This window comes from Oryctolagus cuniculus, chromosome 7, assembly GCF_964237555.1.
Source record: "Oryctolagus cuniculus chromosome 7, mOryCun1.1, whole genome shotgun sequence".
Lineage (NCBI taxonomy): Eukaryota > Metazoa > Chordata > Mammalia > Lagomorpha > Leporidae > Oryctolagus > Oryctolagus cuniculus.
In genome coordinates, this window is record NC_091438.1 from 137,445,049 (window position 1) to 137,461,881 (window position 16,833).

The 16,833-nt window shown below is 42.3% G+C and overlaps 1 protein-coding gene across 2 annotated transcripts; it reads left to right on the forward strand.

Moving 5' to 3' along the window:
• The first annotated feature begins 329 nt into the window (after positions 1-329).
• SFPQ (splicing factor proline and glutamine rich) lies at positions 330-16,053 on the forward strand. Of its 2 annotated transcripts, none has more exons than XM_008273701.4 (12): positions 330-1,256; positions 1,832-2,020; positions 2,301-2,602; positions 2,694-2,789; positions 3,464-3,660; positions 3,744-3,828; positions 4,844-4,961; positions 5,600-5,648; positions 5,729-5,850; positions 8,213-14,493; positions 15,664-15,743; positions 15,952-16,053. In XM_008273701.4, the coding sequence occupies exons 1-10, from the start codon at positions 441-443 to the stop codon at positions 8,348-8,350; spliced, it is 2,112 nt and encodes a 703-aa protein (XP_008271923.1). In that variant the 5' UTR covers positions 330-440; the 3' UTR covers positions 8,351-14,493; positions 15,664-15,743; positions 15,952-16,053. The 2 variants fall into 2 exon arrangements, with proteins under 2 accessions (XP_008271923.1, XP_069934877.1); XM_070078776.1 differs by having other exon boundaries at positions 14,447-14,493.
• Positions 16,054-16,833: the final 780 nt, after the last annotated feature.

A 16,833-nucleotide genomic window follows, 5' to 3' on the forward strand; every position in this document is an offset into this window, starting at 1 on the left:
CAATCAAGAAAGAAAAGACCCCCAGCATCTCTCCACAGGAGCTGATTAGGGCCCTCGGTACTCGCTTTCACGGCAAAGTCGCTCCGGCATATCCATTCAAATTCCTCCCAGCAAATCACAGTGGACGACAGCCAACTTCTTCTCCGCTCATTGGCCAACTGGAAACTTCAGCTCCTCTCCATTCCTCCCGCCTCTCACCCGGGAGCCAATTGGAAAGATCATAGGTTCGTCACTTTGTGTCATCCAATACAGTATCCGTAATTGGCTACTGCAGCTGTCGATCGAGAAGTAGGCGGGGCCATACCAACCTGGGCTATATAAGAAGAGGACAAAGGCGGCGCGCCGCCTGTGTCATCCGCCATTTTGTGAAAAGCAAGGTGGCCTCCACGTTCCCTGCGCGTCTTCTTCGCTTCTGCCTCGACCGCCCCTTGACCACAGAAATGTCTCGGGATCGGTTCCGGAGTCGCGGCGGTGGCGGTGGCGGCTTTCACCGGCGCGGAGGAGGCGGAGGCCGTGGCGGCCTCCATGACTTCCGCTCCCCGCCGCCCGGCATGGGCCTCAATCAGAACCGTGGCCCAATGGGCCCCGGCCCGGGCGGCCCTAAGCCCCCGATCCCGCCGCCGCCTCCGCACCAGCAGCAGCAGCAGCCGCCGCCGCAACAGCCACCTCCACAGCAGCCGCCTCCGCATCAGCCGCCGCCGCATCCACAGCCGCATCAGCAGCCGCCGCCGCCACCGCCGCCGCAGGACTCGGCCAAGCCTGTCGTTCCTCAGGGGCCCGGCCCTGCTCCCGGAGTAGGCAGCGCGCCGCCGGCCACAGGCTCGGCCCCGCCCGCCACTCCGCCGACCACCGGGGCCCCTCCGGGGCCAGGTCCCACCCCGACCCCGCCGCCCGCCGTCACCTCGGCCCCGCCGGGGGCGCCCCCGCCGGCGCCGCCGAGCAGCGGGGTCCCGACCACTCCCCCCCAGGCCGGGGGCCCGCCGCCTCCCCCGGCAGGAGGCCCAGTTCCGGGTCCAGGGCCTAAGCAGGGTCCGGGCCCAGGGGGGCCCAAAGGCGGCAAAATGCCTGGCGGGCCGAAGCCCGGCGGCGGCCCGGGCCTAAGCACTCCCGGCGGCCACCCGAAGCCGCCGCACCGAGGCGGCGGGGAACCTCGCGGGGGCCGCCAGCATCACCCGCCCTACCACCAGCAGCACCACCAGGGGCCCCCGCCCGGGGGCCCCGGCGGCCGCAGCGAGGAGAAGATCTCGGACTCGGAGGTGAGTGTCCCCTAAGATGGCGGCGGCCCCCACCTCCCCTCCGCCCCGCGCGCGGCCTCCATTTTGTCGGCGGCCGGAAGGGGCGCGTGCGCGCGGCTGTGGGGCGGGGCCGCCGGGCCCGGGGCTGGCAGCCCGCCTTGCTGCGAAGACGGCGAGCGGAGCGGCCTTGGCGGGGACGCGCGCAGCCGCGGGGAAGACCCGGAGGGGAGGCGTGGGGCTGGGGAGGGTCGCGCCGTGCAGATCTCGCCAGCCGGGTGGGCGGGGACGAGATTGGGCGGTTGTGAGCTTTTTTTGCTATTTAGTAGTTGATTCCCAGTTCTTGCCTGTTAGGAACTCGATAGGAGGGGCCGAGAGTCCATTCGGGTGGGTGTGTGCGTTTTCAGGAGTGGCAGATCGCGACTTTCGTAGGCTATGATTACGTTGGAAATTTGCCAAATGTAGGAGAGCCTCATTTTTGACCTTAAACCTCATCTTGATGTATTTTGGGATAATTAAAATGTCCAGTGTTGGGGAAATAGGCATTCGTTTCTGATTTTCCGACGTGGTGTCTGAGAATTTCCTCCCTGTTTTATTAGGGGTTTAAAGCCAACTTGTCTCTGTTGAGGAGACCTGGAGAGAAAACTTACACACAGCGCTGTCGGTTGTTTGTGGGAAATCTACCTGCTGATATCACAGAGGATGAATTCAAAAGGTTATTTGCTAAATACGGAGAACCAGGAGAAGTTTTTATCAACAAAGGCAAAGGATTCGGATTTATTAAACTTGTGAGTGTTTTGGTCAGCGTTAACAAGTGGTAGGGGTGTGGTTTTCTGCGGTGGCTAATGCTGATGGTTTGGTTTTTTAACCGGGAAAGATAAAGCTGGTCTTTTCCTCTCACCTGCCACAGGTGTAATTGTTGCTGCCTAAGAAAAAGGGGGTGGGGTTGTGTCGGGAGGGCTCCCTAAAGATAATGGTAGATGGGAGTGGAAATTGGGCCTGTGACAGTTTGAGACTGGCCACCAGCTGGTTTTGGCAGTCATTAACATGAGTGTCTAATATTTACAGGAATCTAGAGCTTTGGCTGAAATCGCCAAAGCCGAACTTGATGATACGCCCATGAGGGGTAGACAGCTTCGAGTTCGCTTTGCCACCCACGCTGCCGCCCTGTCTGTTCGTAATCTTTCACCATATGTTTCCAATGAACTGTTGGAAGAAGCCTTTAGCCAGTTTGGCCCTATTGAAAGGGCTGTTGTAATTGTGGATGATAGAGGAAGATCTACAGGGAAAGGCATTGTTGAATTTGCTTCGAAACCAGCAGCAAGAAAAGCATTTGAACGATGTAGTGAAGGTGTTTTCTTACTGACAACGTAAGTTGTCTTGTGCTTATTCATGTTTTAAGTTCTGTTAACTCGCTTGAGGTGGTTGCAGTGCAGTAAGATGGGATTGTTTTGTTACTAGAACTCCTCGTCCAGTCATTGTGGAACCACTCGAACAGTTAGATGATGAAGATGGTCTTCCTGAGAAGCTTGCACAGAAGAATCCGATGTATCAAAAGTAAGCTTGAGTAAACTTTTAAGTGTAAAAAATTTGCTGTAATTTTCCAATCTTGCTTAAAAGCTATAGGATTATTTGATAATGGATTATCCTTTGATGTGGTTCAGAAAGTCAGATTTTGAAGCTGCCATTCAAATACTTTAAGAGGTGGTTATATTAACATGGAATCCTGGTTCTCATGTAATTTGGGGGTACAACAACATTTCAGTAAATGTGAGAAGTCTGCTAATCAGATCAGTAATTGTTTGATTTGTCATTACTTCGGAGCCTTGTGCTTTTTTTTCTAACGATGTTGATTTTACATCCTGATTGTCTCCTTAATAATTGGTACAACTTGGGGAAATCGGAGTTGAGTGTTAATACCTAAATAAGCCCTTTTCTAAATGAGCGGTATCAATCAAGAGGCAATTGACAACAGGGAATGAAGTATGGATTTCAGCTTACTACATTTCCATGAGCTTTTTTCAGTACCCCTGTACAGTGAAATAGAATCTGAGATCCCATGTGAGATACATTGATTCGTCTCATTCTGTGTTCTATGTACAGTGGTGATTCTTGGTGGTTTATACTCCTTATGAATGTTAGTCCATGAAGAACATTGTTTTTAGAGAAATTTAGTGTTCCTGGTGTGCATCCACAAATTGGTTCATGTTTAAAACTTCATCTATTTTCAGGGAGAGAGAAACTCCTCCACGCTTTGCTCAGCATGGCACGTTTGAATATGAATACTCTCAGCGATGGAAGTCTTTGGATGAAATGGAGAAACAGCAGAGGGAACAAGTTGAAAAAAATATGAAGGATGCAAAAGATAAATTGGAAAGTGAAATGGAAGATGCCTATCATGAACATCAGGCAAATCTTTTGCGCCAAGGTAAAAATCCTCTGTGAATTTGGTTTTTGAACTTATGAGAGTCTTATTTATGTGGAGCCAAAATAATATTTTTTGATGTTTAGATCTAATGAGACGTCAGGAAGAATTAAGACGTATGGAAGAACTTCACAATCAAGAAATGCAGAAACGTAAAGAAATGCAGTTGAGGTAAAGTTTTGTTAATCTGAGCCTTCACTCTTCTGACATACTCCAACATTTAGAAAAAATGTTTTCAGTTCTTGGAGGTGAGTCAGATGAAGTACACAGGTTAGATACTTGTTGGTTTAACATTTACGAAGGTACTTTAAAAGTTCACGGAGGGATAGATGTTTGACCTAGCAGTTAAGATGCCTACATCCTTTGTGTTGGTACTTGAGCTCAGGGTCAATACCTGGCTTTGGCTCCCATCTCCAGCTTCCTGCCAGTGCCTTCCATTGCACGACATGGGAGGCAGTAGTGATGGCACGATTAATTGGGTTTCTATCATCCATGTGGGAGCTTGTGTTACCAGCTCCCAGCTTCTGCCTAGGAATTTAGGCATCTTTTAGGCCCATTCCTGGTTTAAATTCGTGGGAAATGGAATAAATGGATTAAAGTTCTGGGGCTGGTGTTGTGGCACAGCTGGTTAAACCACTGACTGATGCTGCATCCCACGTAAGCACTGGTTGAAGTCCCTGGCTGCTCCACTTCTGATCCAGCTCTCTGCTAATGGGCTGAGTAGGAAAGCAGTAGAGGATGGCCCAAGTGCTTGAGTCCCTGCCACCCATGTGGTAGACCCAGATGGAGTTTGGCTGGCCCAGTCCCAGCTGGTATGTCCATTTTGGGAGTAAAAGATTAGTACAAAACATTTTTCAAATCCATGTGAGGATTATTCAGAAAGGCTTATGAAAGTGTGCATCATGAAAAAAATGAAGTATGGATTTCAGCTTACAACATTTCCATGAGCTTTTTTCAGTACCCCTGAACAGTGAAATAGAGGGAAGATTTTCATTAATAAAGCCTATTTTCTTGCCAGAGAATGTGTCTTACGCTCCTAGATTATAGGCTTCTGTTTTCTGTTTTCTTTGTTGTCCTAACTTATTAGACTTTTTAAGGTTCCTAGGCAAACTGTTAGCTTTCTTTAAATTAAATATTGAAAGATGTGGAGGATACATTGGTTTATAAACCTCATGAACATTTCTAGGCAAGAGGAAGAACGACGTAGAAGGGAGGAAGAGATGATGATTCGTCAACGTGAGATGGAAGAACAAATGAGACGCCAAAGGGAGGAAAGTTACAGTCGTATGGGCTACATGGATCCAGTAAGTCAATTATTGCTATTTAATTGGAGTTGCTACAGGACTTGTAGGTACCTGGAAGGAAGTTTTTGTACAATTAAATACAAAAGTACTCCAAAAAGTTTTCGGTAAATGAGCATTATGCAAAAACTATACATGTATTTCAAAAAATTTTTCTACCAAGATGAACTTATCTTTTTAAACTTTTATTTTTTGAGAGACAGATCCCATCAACTGGTTTACTCCCCAAATGCCTGCATCGACCTGGGTTGGGCCATGCTGAAGCCCAGGAGCCAGGAACTAAATCCATCTCTCACTTGGGTGAGAGGGACCCCACCACTTGCTGCCTCCCAGGCTGCACATTAGCAGGAAGCTGGATCTCACCCAGGCACTCCCGTCTGGAATGCAGATGTCCCAGCCAGTGGCTTAAAGGCCAGACCAAATTCCCATCTGCTGTTCATTTTTTTTAAAGATGTGTTTGTGACTGCCATGATTTTTATTTGTATGCATCACAAGATTTCATGGATAGGGAAAAGTTTTATAGGTGTTTTTGATATTTGAGTTTATAATGCTAGTTTTAAAGATACCCTGGATGATGGAAAAAATGTCTTTTGGAGCTAACTAAGTATAGATGTATGAAAGGACTTTTTTGTTTGTTTTAGAGAGAAAGAGACATGAGAATGGGAGGTGGAGGAGCAATGAACATGGGAGGTAAGCGTGGAAATTCAATTAACAGTAGCTGTTGAAAGATGTATTCTGGTGGAGATGTAACCACCATTTTTGTTTCCCAGATCCCTATGGTTCAGGAGGCCAGAAATTTCCACCTCTAGGTGGTGGTGGTGGCATAGGTTATGAAGCTAACCCTGGAGTTCCACCAGCAACCATGAGTGGTTCCATGATGGGAAGTGACATGGTAATGTATCCTGTTGGACGTAGTACAAAGGAAATTCTTCTTTTCACAACTTATGTGTGTGTGTTTGTTTTTTTTTTAAAATAGGTTTTGACTGGACCTCTTTTAGTTCCCCCTATCACATGTAAATTTGTAATGCTGAGGAATACTTTGGCAACATAGGAGAACTCAATGTGTGGTGACCTAAAAGATAACGGTGACCACAGAGGAGTCGATGCTGTTAGTGTGTGGAGTTATCGTTGGCAATAAGTAGATTGAGGTGCTTTCCACTATATTGCTTGTGCACTCTTGAACTTCAGTGCATGGCAAACCTAAATCTAGATGTTAGATAATGTATCTGATTATTCTACACCCAAGTGAGAGTAATCAAGTGGCAAACTCATTCTTTTAAGTTGGTATTTGCCATAGGTAGGAATCAGACTTGCAGCTTGTAGGTTTAGACATGTTGCAGTGACATATGTAGGACTCTGACCTCTATTTGGTGTGGCTTCTATCCCGTTAGGGAATTGTGTAGTGTTTTGACTCGTCGTTTTCTGCCTGTTGGGCCTGTCCGTAGATAACATCTTCTAAAAAAACCTGACATCTCTATTTTGCTACAAGATAGCAAAAGTGAATGATTTCAAGCATACTAATTGTGTGCATTTGATCTGAACCTTCTTGATGCTATCATGTTTTAGCTGTACAGATAGCCTGGTAGATGCTGTAGGACAATAAAGTGAATTGGTGTGAGTGGCTGCATTAAGGCTTTACAAATCTTCAGTACTGAATTTTGGTGGGTTTTGAGTGCATTTTTAAAGCTGCCTTGAATTTGATTAGTTCACCTACAGGCTTTTGGCAAAAAGTGGAGCTGCAGTGTGTAGCTCGTAAGATTTTATAAATAGAAATGTAAGGAGATAGTATGGGGCCTCACCTATTTAAAATCCACCTATGGCTTCTTGAATTTAAGCTAGAATTTTAAAATGGCTGGGTTAAATGTAGTGCTATTAGCTTTCTTCAAATTGAATTTTTAAAATATGTGGCTAAAAATTGAGTTTATATCTTTCCTAAAGACAGATTGTTCTTTATCAAATTTGTAAAATCTGATTTGACGTCATGTTCCTACAGTTAAAGTTCTTTATTCTAGGTAGCTAGCACCTGGGTTCTCAGCTATTATAACACAATCATGAAACCTCCAAAATAACCTTTTTACATAAAGTACACTGTACAAACCCTAGAGGTTTTAAGTTTTAAAAATAAAGGATTGAGGTTTAGCCTGTCCAGTAATTAATAGTATTTTCTAAAACATGCCAAAATAATATGTAGGAATAATTAATCCCTATTGTAGTTTTATAGTTTCTCTTTGGAGAAGTATTCTCAGTAACTAGTCTATTTTAAATGGAATTCAAAAACCAATATAGCCTTCTGGGCTTGTATTCATTCCTATAGGGTTCTGCTGTTTCTGTTTCAAGTCTAAAGGTACCTATAATTAGATGGAATAATGAAGTCACTGCTTTATTGCAGTCACTTGCGCTTAGTCTTACCACTGTTTGGGAGGCACCCAAAACATGGAATTGTAGCAGTGTCAGTGCACTTTGCAAAGACCCAAGGGAAAATTTGGGTTGCTTTGAAGGTGGGCTGTATGTTCAGTCAGTTTGCAATATCACAGAATAGTTCTGTGAATGTAATTGGCTCCGGTTATTAGTGCTGGCTCTGAAGTGGTATCCCTGTGAGAATATGGCAACACAAGTTTTTTTGATCAAGTTAAACTGTGCCGGTTAAGTGACTAAATCTTTTAGTCTTTATGCTTTTTCTTTTTGTAGTCCGGTAGCATTTTGTTAAAACTTTCAACCTTTTAAGATTTCTGCAACTTAGCAGATGTGTCTTAAGATCTTGAAAAGCACAAGGTTTCTTATGCAGCACATGCCACTAACTGGTGAGTAGGTCTTTGTCACTTCATTGAGTGAATTGGATCTGTCTTACTGGGCTTGTTAGGCTTACTTGGAGATTAATTTTCTGTTCAGACCTTGAAAGTGATTTTTGCAAGCTTCTCAGTGGGTTAATCTGATGTGAAATTTCTTAGAAGTCATTTTGGAATGGATTTTCACATCTGCACTAATTCTTAAATTTTTTAGCACTACAGGGAAGGTGATCTATTCTTTGAAACAGGTGTATGAGAATGGCTCAAGTGGGAACATACCACAAGGCATGTATTATCGTAAACTAATTTTCAAATTACCCTTTTTTCCTTTCTATGTTCCCGGTACCTGTGGATCGACTCATTGGTGATTGTATCGACGAACGTTGACTACGGAACCTTCTAAAATATTTACTTAACACACATGGACATCAACTACATATAATGAACTGTTAATTACTGTTCCAATAGCGTACTGAGCGCTTTGGGCAGGGAGGTGCGGGGCCTGTGGGTGGACAGGGTCCTAGAGGAATGGGGCCTGGAACTCCAGCAGGATATGGTAGAGGGAGAGAAGAGTATGAAGGCCCCAACAAAAAGCCCCGATTTTAGATGTGATATTTAGGCTTTCATTCCATTTGTTTTTGTCTTCTTGTTTAGATACCGATCTTTTAAATTCTTGCATTTTAGTAAGAAAGCTACCTTTTTATGGATGTTAGCAGTTTATTGACCGAATATTTGTAAATGGTCTGTTTGGGCAGGTAAAATTATGTAATGCAGTGTTTGAAACAGGAGAAAAATTTTTTTCCTTTCTATTTCCTTTTTAATGTTTTGTTTTTGGTTTTTTTTTTTTAACTGTATAATGTCCCTCAAGTTACGGCAGTGTACCTGTGCCACTGAATTTCCAAAGTGTACCAATTTTTTTTTTACTGTGCTTCAAATAAATAGAAAAAATAGTTATGATATTGATCTTCAACTTTGCCATTCATGCTTCTATGCACATTAGGCTAAGAAGTTAAGTTCACTTTGAAAGCATGAGAGCGTCTAGACCTTTGAGTGGCTTATGCCATTTCTGGGAAGTGTACCTGGAGGCTAACTACTGCCTTCTACAAATAACTGCCCCCTTGTTTTAAAAAGAAACGAATACTGAAGTAGTTTCATGATTTCTTTGGCATTACAGGAAGCAAGCTTTGGTGCTAAGTATTTTTCAATGGTTATGTAAGCAAAGCTGAACTGTAAATCTTTTCATTCAGGAATATGTAATTAAGATTGTGGAATGGGTTTAAGACTATTGGTAGGGGAGAAACTGGGTTTGGTTAAATGGATCTTTCATGGCCCTATGATCTATCCCTTCCTTGAAAGTTTTTAAAAAGTGGAAAGATCATTTTGTTGCATTTCCCCATTCTTGTTTTTAAAGGAACAACAAATCCCAAGCCCTACAAATGGCTTGTATTGGAAGTTTTACATTTGAATTAAAGATTGTTAAACATGAAGCCTTTTCATGTATTACTTCAAGTGATTTATAAAGATGGGATATAGTCTGAAAAACAACTTGAAAGCAAGAAAGTTTAGTTACCCTAGAGTTAGCTATTTACACATTTATTTATACTCTTTTACACCTCCTTGTGCTACTTCTGTTGGGCAAAATCTGTAGGACTATAAAAATCTATTGGTTCTCTTTTCTGAGAGCTAGTGGTGATGTTAATAATGAATAGGGCTGCAGATAACCATTCTTATTATAAATTTGTTAATCTGTTTTTACATAGTTTGCTTTTAATGTAGCAAGAATTGTTCATGCTACACAGTACAGATACAGTACAGATATTCCTTTCTCCCACCATAAAGTTATGGAATGTTTCGATGGTGTTGTCAGTTAATTGTCAACTTCATTGAATCTCCTTTCATTAGAACAAGAGACTTTGACTCAATATTATAGATGGTTTACTGTTTATTAGTACAATGGGAGCTGATTTCCCAGTGTAAATATGTTAGAGAAACAACTTTCTAACAGTAGGTAAAGAAATTGAATGGTTGGCTTTGTTCTTAGTTATTATTCCATTCAAATCTGTACATTATGGTACTTTGACTATGGAATGTGTCTTCCTTTTTACCTCTATTCTTGGGTGCTAATTGGCAAAAGAAAAATTCTAAATCAAACTTTTAAACATGCTGAAGTTTAGTATCGTGCCTCAGTACATAAGGAGACCTATTGTTGGAAAACTGAACCCTTTCCACATTGGAAATGGGATAGTACAAGTTAAAACACCAGTGGAGCATGAAAGCATGTCACCAAATTCTGTTGTATAATTGACAGGTACACGGTGTGCTGATTAAGGGAGGGAATCTATTCACTAGCACACTGGAAGTGGGTAGGGGTAGTTCTACCATAATCGAGTTAATGAGGAAGTTTTACCCTGAATCAAAGTTGTTAATTGGTGATAAATATAAGATTTCTCTGTACGGAAAGAAGGGACTTGATTTAAAAGGAGTCCGTTACAATTTGGTTGAATTGTACAGCAGGGACTCTACTGATGCCAAGAAAATAAGGGGTGTTCATGGGACACCCACAAAGGGTAAACGTGAATGTGTGTGGGCGGGGGCTGGTGGGAAAGTGGGAAAATCTGCCTATAAAATTAATGTTTCAGTTTATTTTTCAGATTACATGCCTTTCTTTATAAGGGATGCTGGCACAGACCCCCTAAATTAAGTTTTTGGTAGTACTGTACCTTTGAAGAGTGGTGAAGGATGCTAATGGATTATCTCCTGAAAGTTGTGGCTTTTGATACCCTTGCTGTGGGCTGTAGAATTAATTGCTAAACGTTGTTTAGCAAGTAATGTTGCTTAGTATCAACTGACATTTGACTTTCCATCACTGGAACAGCAGTGTACCAAGGGTTGTAAGTGACTCAGACTTTCAGTAAGTCTTGCAATATATATGCTAGATTTTAGCCTAATGTGAACTTAAGTCATCTTAAAATAAGTAGTTTCCTGAAAGTTGATAATGAAACTTGGGTGGGAGAGGGAAGGTAATGATTTTGAAGTATATTAGCCATTTTTCTCATTTTAAGAAGCTTCCTGCCCCCATTTCCTCTTCTCCTTTTCTCTCATAGTTTTAAGAGGAACATTTGTTTTTTTTAAAACGTTTCTCCTAATCTATAAACTGCATTCTCTAAAACCCCAGTGTATTCATTTAATAGATAACCTGTAAGCTTAACCCATTGGCTCACATTACTTAGTAAAACCATAATCCTGTCTTCTCGGAACATTATCAGCCTTATGAAGTACTGTAAACCCCACCACTCCTGATAGATGTATTAGATCACTAATACAAACAGATAACAATTTGGGAAACTGTAATGTTACGCCTGTGCAATTTTATAAGTAGCATATTATGGCAGATAAAAATTTAGATACTTGGCTTTTCTTGGGCAAGCCACTAAGTCGTGGTGGAATGTTTTCTGGTGTTCTTGGACTGCAACTATGCACTATTAAAGTAGTGGCCTGCTACATAACTGCATTTAGCCAGCATTTCTGCAGTGCGTAACTGTGAGGAACGTAGTACCGCAAATGGCAATGGACATTAGGACCCGGATGTAGTATTCCTGCTTGCTCCAAGATTCTCATTGCCGACTGCATACAGGTAGGTAACAAGCAATATAATCTAACTTGGTGACTTGCTATGTACTTTTATTCCGTGGGCATTCTGACATCACACTTCTGACAATGAAATTACAGTGCAGCACCTAACACATGTATGGTAAAGTTAGTAGCTTATATCAAAACTGCGTGGGTTTGGGGTTAGAACCGTAATTTGTCAGGCAGAATTCAGTGCTGTTGCAGTTCTCAGATAAAAAGTGCAAACTTGATTCTTTGGTATCTCTGACTCAGTTGTGTGGTTTTCTTTAGTTGCATTGTAACTGACAATAAAATGGAACACATCAGTGGTGCTGGGGGAAAGGGAACCAAATCATACTTGGGAACTGGAGTGCTAAATCTTAGCACCTTGACACGGACTCTATTCAGCACATGCGATGGTTAGTCTCTGTTACAGCAAACTGACCTGCCCATAGGTTGGCAATATCAGTAATTTCAGTATGCAAACTTGGTAATTATTCTGCAAGTGAGTGAATCAAGAGTAAAGGTACAGTCTGTTTTTGCTTTTGTAATGTGATTGAAAGTTTCTTAAAAACATGAACTCCATGGTAACACCTTCGTTACTAACTTGGGCCTAGATGGGAACCTAATGTGACTAGTTGAAGTTATGTGATTGGTCTCTTCTATACTCTAAACCTGGGGGAAAATGGTGTGGAACAGTGACTTGCCTACAGTTGAACATGTTGGGAATCATTCCCAATCCTAAGACTTCGTCGTATTCTGTAGGATGACTGCATATGTTCAGAGTAGCCTTTTGAATTTGGCTCCCTCAGCTTTAGGGATGTGATGATAGTCCAAAATGTTTCATTACAAGAGAAAAGTCTTCAAAAGCACCTTCTTTGTTGCTTAGGACTTAAGCTTTGCATCAAGTATTGTTCCAGACCGCAGTTCAACTTGGAACTTTTGGTCTCTGAACTGGTTTTGAGCTAGCATGCATGAGAAACCGCTTTCATCTACAACACTCTCTGCTCTGTAACTGGAAAGTTTGGCTTCCTTTGCATAAATGCCGGTGAAACATTCCATACGTGACTATGAGACTCTTTTTTCATTGTATTAAGAAAATTAGCTTGCTCTTTGGCAAGCAGTTCTCAGGGTGGGGGCAGATTTGTAATTATGTGTAGTCCAGTCAAGCAAAAACTGTGACTAGCTCAGCTCCTCCATACAAGTAAGAAAATGTAGATCAAACATAATGCTCAGTGTTAGCGATGAATGCATCCCTAAACTGCACAGGACCCCGATGGGTTCCTGTGTCATAATCCTTTAAGTTGGTGGCCAGTGCTTGCTACCAGTTTAGTGATTGGTGTCCAGAAATAAAAGCTCAGGTTTAATTTCTCAGCAGTAACAATTTTCATAGAATGCACTTGAATGACATACGGACTTCAGGAACATCATTGGGATGGGGATTAATTTTGCTTTAGCTTTTTTCTGCTTCACGATGATTAGACTTTTGCACTTTAGAATGAGAAACCTGTGACTTAAGTCGATTCTTACTAATTTGTATGCAGTTTCAAATTGTGAATTTTAGTGCAGTGGGTTTTTTTTAAGCACTCAGTCAAAAAGCTGGGAATTAAGTGGGTTTCAGTAGTAACGCTATACCGAGGTGCTTGCATTGTATTTCATAATTTTGTTCTTGCAAACCAAACTAAAATTTCATAATGACAACAGTCTGAGATCAGAGGTGTGATGCCAGAATGTATTTTCGTACTGTTAGGCCCTTGGAACAGATACCGGTGCTTTCTGAAAGATGAAAGAAATGCAATGGGTACTCTTCACAGAAGGCTACAAACCTACAAAGAATGCATAGTTCACTTTTCCCCAATAGAGAGATGCGTGTGACTAGTTTTGGACTTTAAACCTTAATGGGGGTTGCATGTCTCTTATTGTTAATCATTGTCAGCTGCAGTGACATGATCACAGTCCTGCATTTACTGCCTTTCCCTTAATGATTTTGGACAGGTTTTTAGAGAGCCAGGATGCTTGTTCTGGGCCTTTATTGGTTTTGGCTTTAGCTGATAATGTTTCAGTGCTGTCAGCTAGTGCAGTTCTCAAACGGCTGCCTATTAGGGAAAGAATTCAGAGGATTTGACTGCTCCTAATCATCTGTCATTGCTGCTAGATAATGATTGGCAATTTTTAAGACTCAACTGTGGAAATTTCACAGTTGCTGGTAACCATCAACCATAAAAATGTTGCTTTTGAACACCAGTGCTGAAGAGATTTTTTTTTTTGAGGGTGAAAGGGGGCTGGTTGTAGAACAGGTTAGGTATAATCTGGAGAATGGGGGAAGAATGCAAAACGATATAGTATCCCTTATGGATGGTACATGTGCAACAGGGAACTATTTGGTGTACCTGTGGCTGTAATGATACAGGAAGGAAGAAAAACCTGAACTTGAATTAAGGTTAATCTGTTTTTGTGCTCTGTGGCCCTGCCAGGCATATAGCGAAGGTGAATGGATGTCTTCTCCCTTGAGTTCCTTGCTGTCCCAGTAAGGCATAGCTTCCCTGCCCTAACTTAAAATTCAGTGAGGACTGAACAAGGCACTTTACAGGATTGCAGGGTAACCACTGCAGTGTTGTGTACTGTGGGAAGGGGTAGGGTGCACTCGAAAGACTCCTGCTAAAGGTGGTCAGCCCACCTGAGAACAGAAGACATACTTGAATGGGGAGCAGGGTATGTGCTTCTGGATGAAAAGAGCTGATAAACTCATTTGGTAAGGTGACCGTTGTCACATACCTTCACATAAGGGATAGTATATTTTGGGTTGCAGTCAAACTTCATTGTGCTCAGACTGGTGAAAAGGAGTTAGGATTTGCATTTTAAAGAAAGTTTTCTTTCTAACTCAAGGTGTCTACTTCCTACTTTATGTAAGAATACTTTTAGATTTTTGTTTTTCCCCATGAAGTTTCTTCCTAATTTTTTTTTAAGCTGTAACTTATCCCCAATCTTTGTCTCTGGAATTTTTACTCTTTAAATTTTGAAGTTAACTAGCATTTTCAAGCCTTTATTTCATACCCGTGTCTTCTATATTAACTTTTTCTTATTATTCTTTAGGTGAGAATGATTGATGTTGGCTGATACTGGAGGATCATTCACTTGAAGTAAGTTTCCTTAAAATAAGTCTTAAACCTCTATTGGACTTTGATTTATCTACTGTCTAATAGTAAACCTAATTGGATTTGGCTGCATGAGGTGAAACTTGATTGTTGAGGTTGTTAGCTCTCCTAAGATGGTATCTCATAATTTTTGATTCGAAAATTGGTGTCAATGTGAAAGTAAGTGGGAAATTTATTACAGAAATGTCAGGACTGCTATAAAAGGTACACAGTTTAAAAGGTAAATAGGTACAAGAATGTTTAAAAGGTACTGAAAAGAAAGCTCATGTTAATGGGAATGACTATTTTTTTCCAGTACTGTAAATTGTATTTTAGACCTAGAAAAAAATCCCCATAAGATTTATTTTTGAAGATTTAGTTATTTGAAAGGCAGAAGGATGGGTTAGGAGGGAGAGAAACAGAAAAAGACATGGCTGCAATAGCCAGTGGAGGTCCAGGTGGAAATCAAGAGCTCCATCCAGGTCTCCCATATGGGTTCCAGGGCCCCAAGTATTTGTGCTGTCCATCTTCAGCTGCTTTTGTAAGTGTGTAGGGAAGTAGCTCAGAAGCAGAGCAGCCAGGATTTGAACCTGCGCTCATGCAGATTGCTATATGCCACAATACTGGCCCCAAGGCCGGTGCCACGACTCACTAGGCTAATCCTCTGCCTGCAGCACCGGCACACCAGGTTCTGGTCCCGGTCGCCCCTCTTCCAGGCCAGCTCTCTGTTATGGCCCGGGAGTGCAGTGGAGGATGGCCCGAGTGCTTGGGCCCTGCACCCTCATGGAAGACCAGGAGAAGCACCTGGCTCCTGGCTTCGGATCAGTGCGGTGTGCCGGCTGCAGTGCGTCAGCTGCACTGGCCATTGGAGGGTGAACCAACAGCAAAAGGAAGACCTTTCTCTCTGTCTCTCTCTCTCACTATCCACTCTTTATTTTTTTTTTCTTTTTTACAAACAAACTGGCCCCAAGATTTTTTAATGCAGTAAACAGTAGAGGAAAATCTAAGAGGAGATAACCTTTTGTGGGCCAGGTTTTTCTAAGCATTATATAGCAAAAAATATAAATGAAGTCACTGATTGGAAGCCATGTCCGAACAAAACGTTGTTAATGTCAGTAGAATGTATATGCTATTTACGTGTAACCTATTTTTAATGAAAATATGTTATAATTACAGGTGGATAAGAAATTTCTCGAACATACAGCAGGAGCCAATTTAAGGAGAGCTACGGATTGTTAGACTGACAAAAGGTCTAAGTAAGTTGAATAATCCTTACTTCAGAGGTGTTCTTGGGTGGTATAAAAGTAACACTACTAGTGTGTGAATCACCATTAATACTATGTCCCCTGATTAATATTCTTTAGTGCCAAGTTCACTTGGTGCTGCTAAGTAATGTTAAATTTGAGAACTTGATAAATCACTGTTTCACATCTTTCGGGGCAGTAATCCTACCATGTTCTTCAGTTGGCAGGATCAGGTGAGCTGTGTCCAGAAAACCAGCGAGGAAGAATGCAAGGAGGAATGAACAACGTCTTGCCATTAATAATAAAGACATTTTAAAATTTGTCTATATTTTATTTTTGTTTTAAAGTAGGACTTTTCTACAATTTTCCATGTGCATTCAACGTATTGGGTGACATAGATATTGTTTTATATAAACTATTCAGCGCTCTCTCTATATACATGTTTATATATATATAAAGGTTATTTATTTGAAAGAGAAGCAGAGAGATAGGGTGGTCCTCCATCTGCTGGCTCATACTCCAAATGGCTGCAACAACTAGAGCTGGGCCAATCAGGCAGGAGCCTGGAGCTTCTGGGTCTCCCATGTGGGTGCAGAGGCCCAAGGACTTGGGCCATGCTCTGCTGCTTTCCCAGGCACATCAGCAGAGAGCTGGAGTGGAAGTGGAGCAACTAGGACTTGAACTGGTACCCAAATGGGATGCTGGCACTGCAGGTGGCAGCTTTACCTGCTATGCCACATGGCCTGGACCACAGTGATTTTTATTCTGAAAATCAGCATATGATCTGCATGCCCATCCTTGATTGGTTTTCGGGCATGATAGCATTCTGTACGTCACATGGCCTGGCCCATGGGTATTTTTATTCTGAAAATTAGCCAGAGCTGCACCTATCCAAAGACCTATCTAAAAGGTTAGTGTGTGATGGCTTTAATTTCAGGGCCCCATTAGTAAAACTGCAGTTTCAGAAAGCACTATTTTTTTTTTTTTTTTTTTAAGATTTATTCATTTACTGAAAGAATTGGAAATATTTTTACCCTCCAAATGGCTGCAGCTGCAGGGGTTGGGCCAGGCCAACGGCAGGAGCTTGGAACTTAACCTGGTT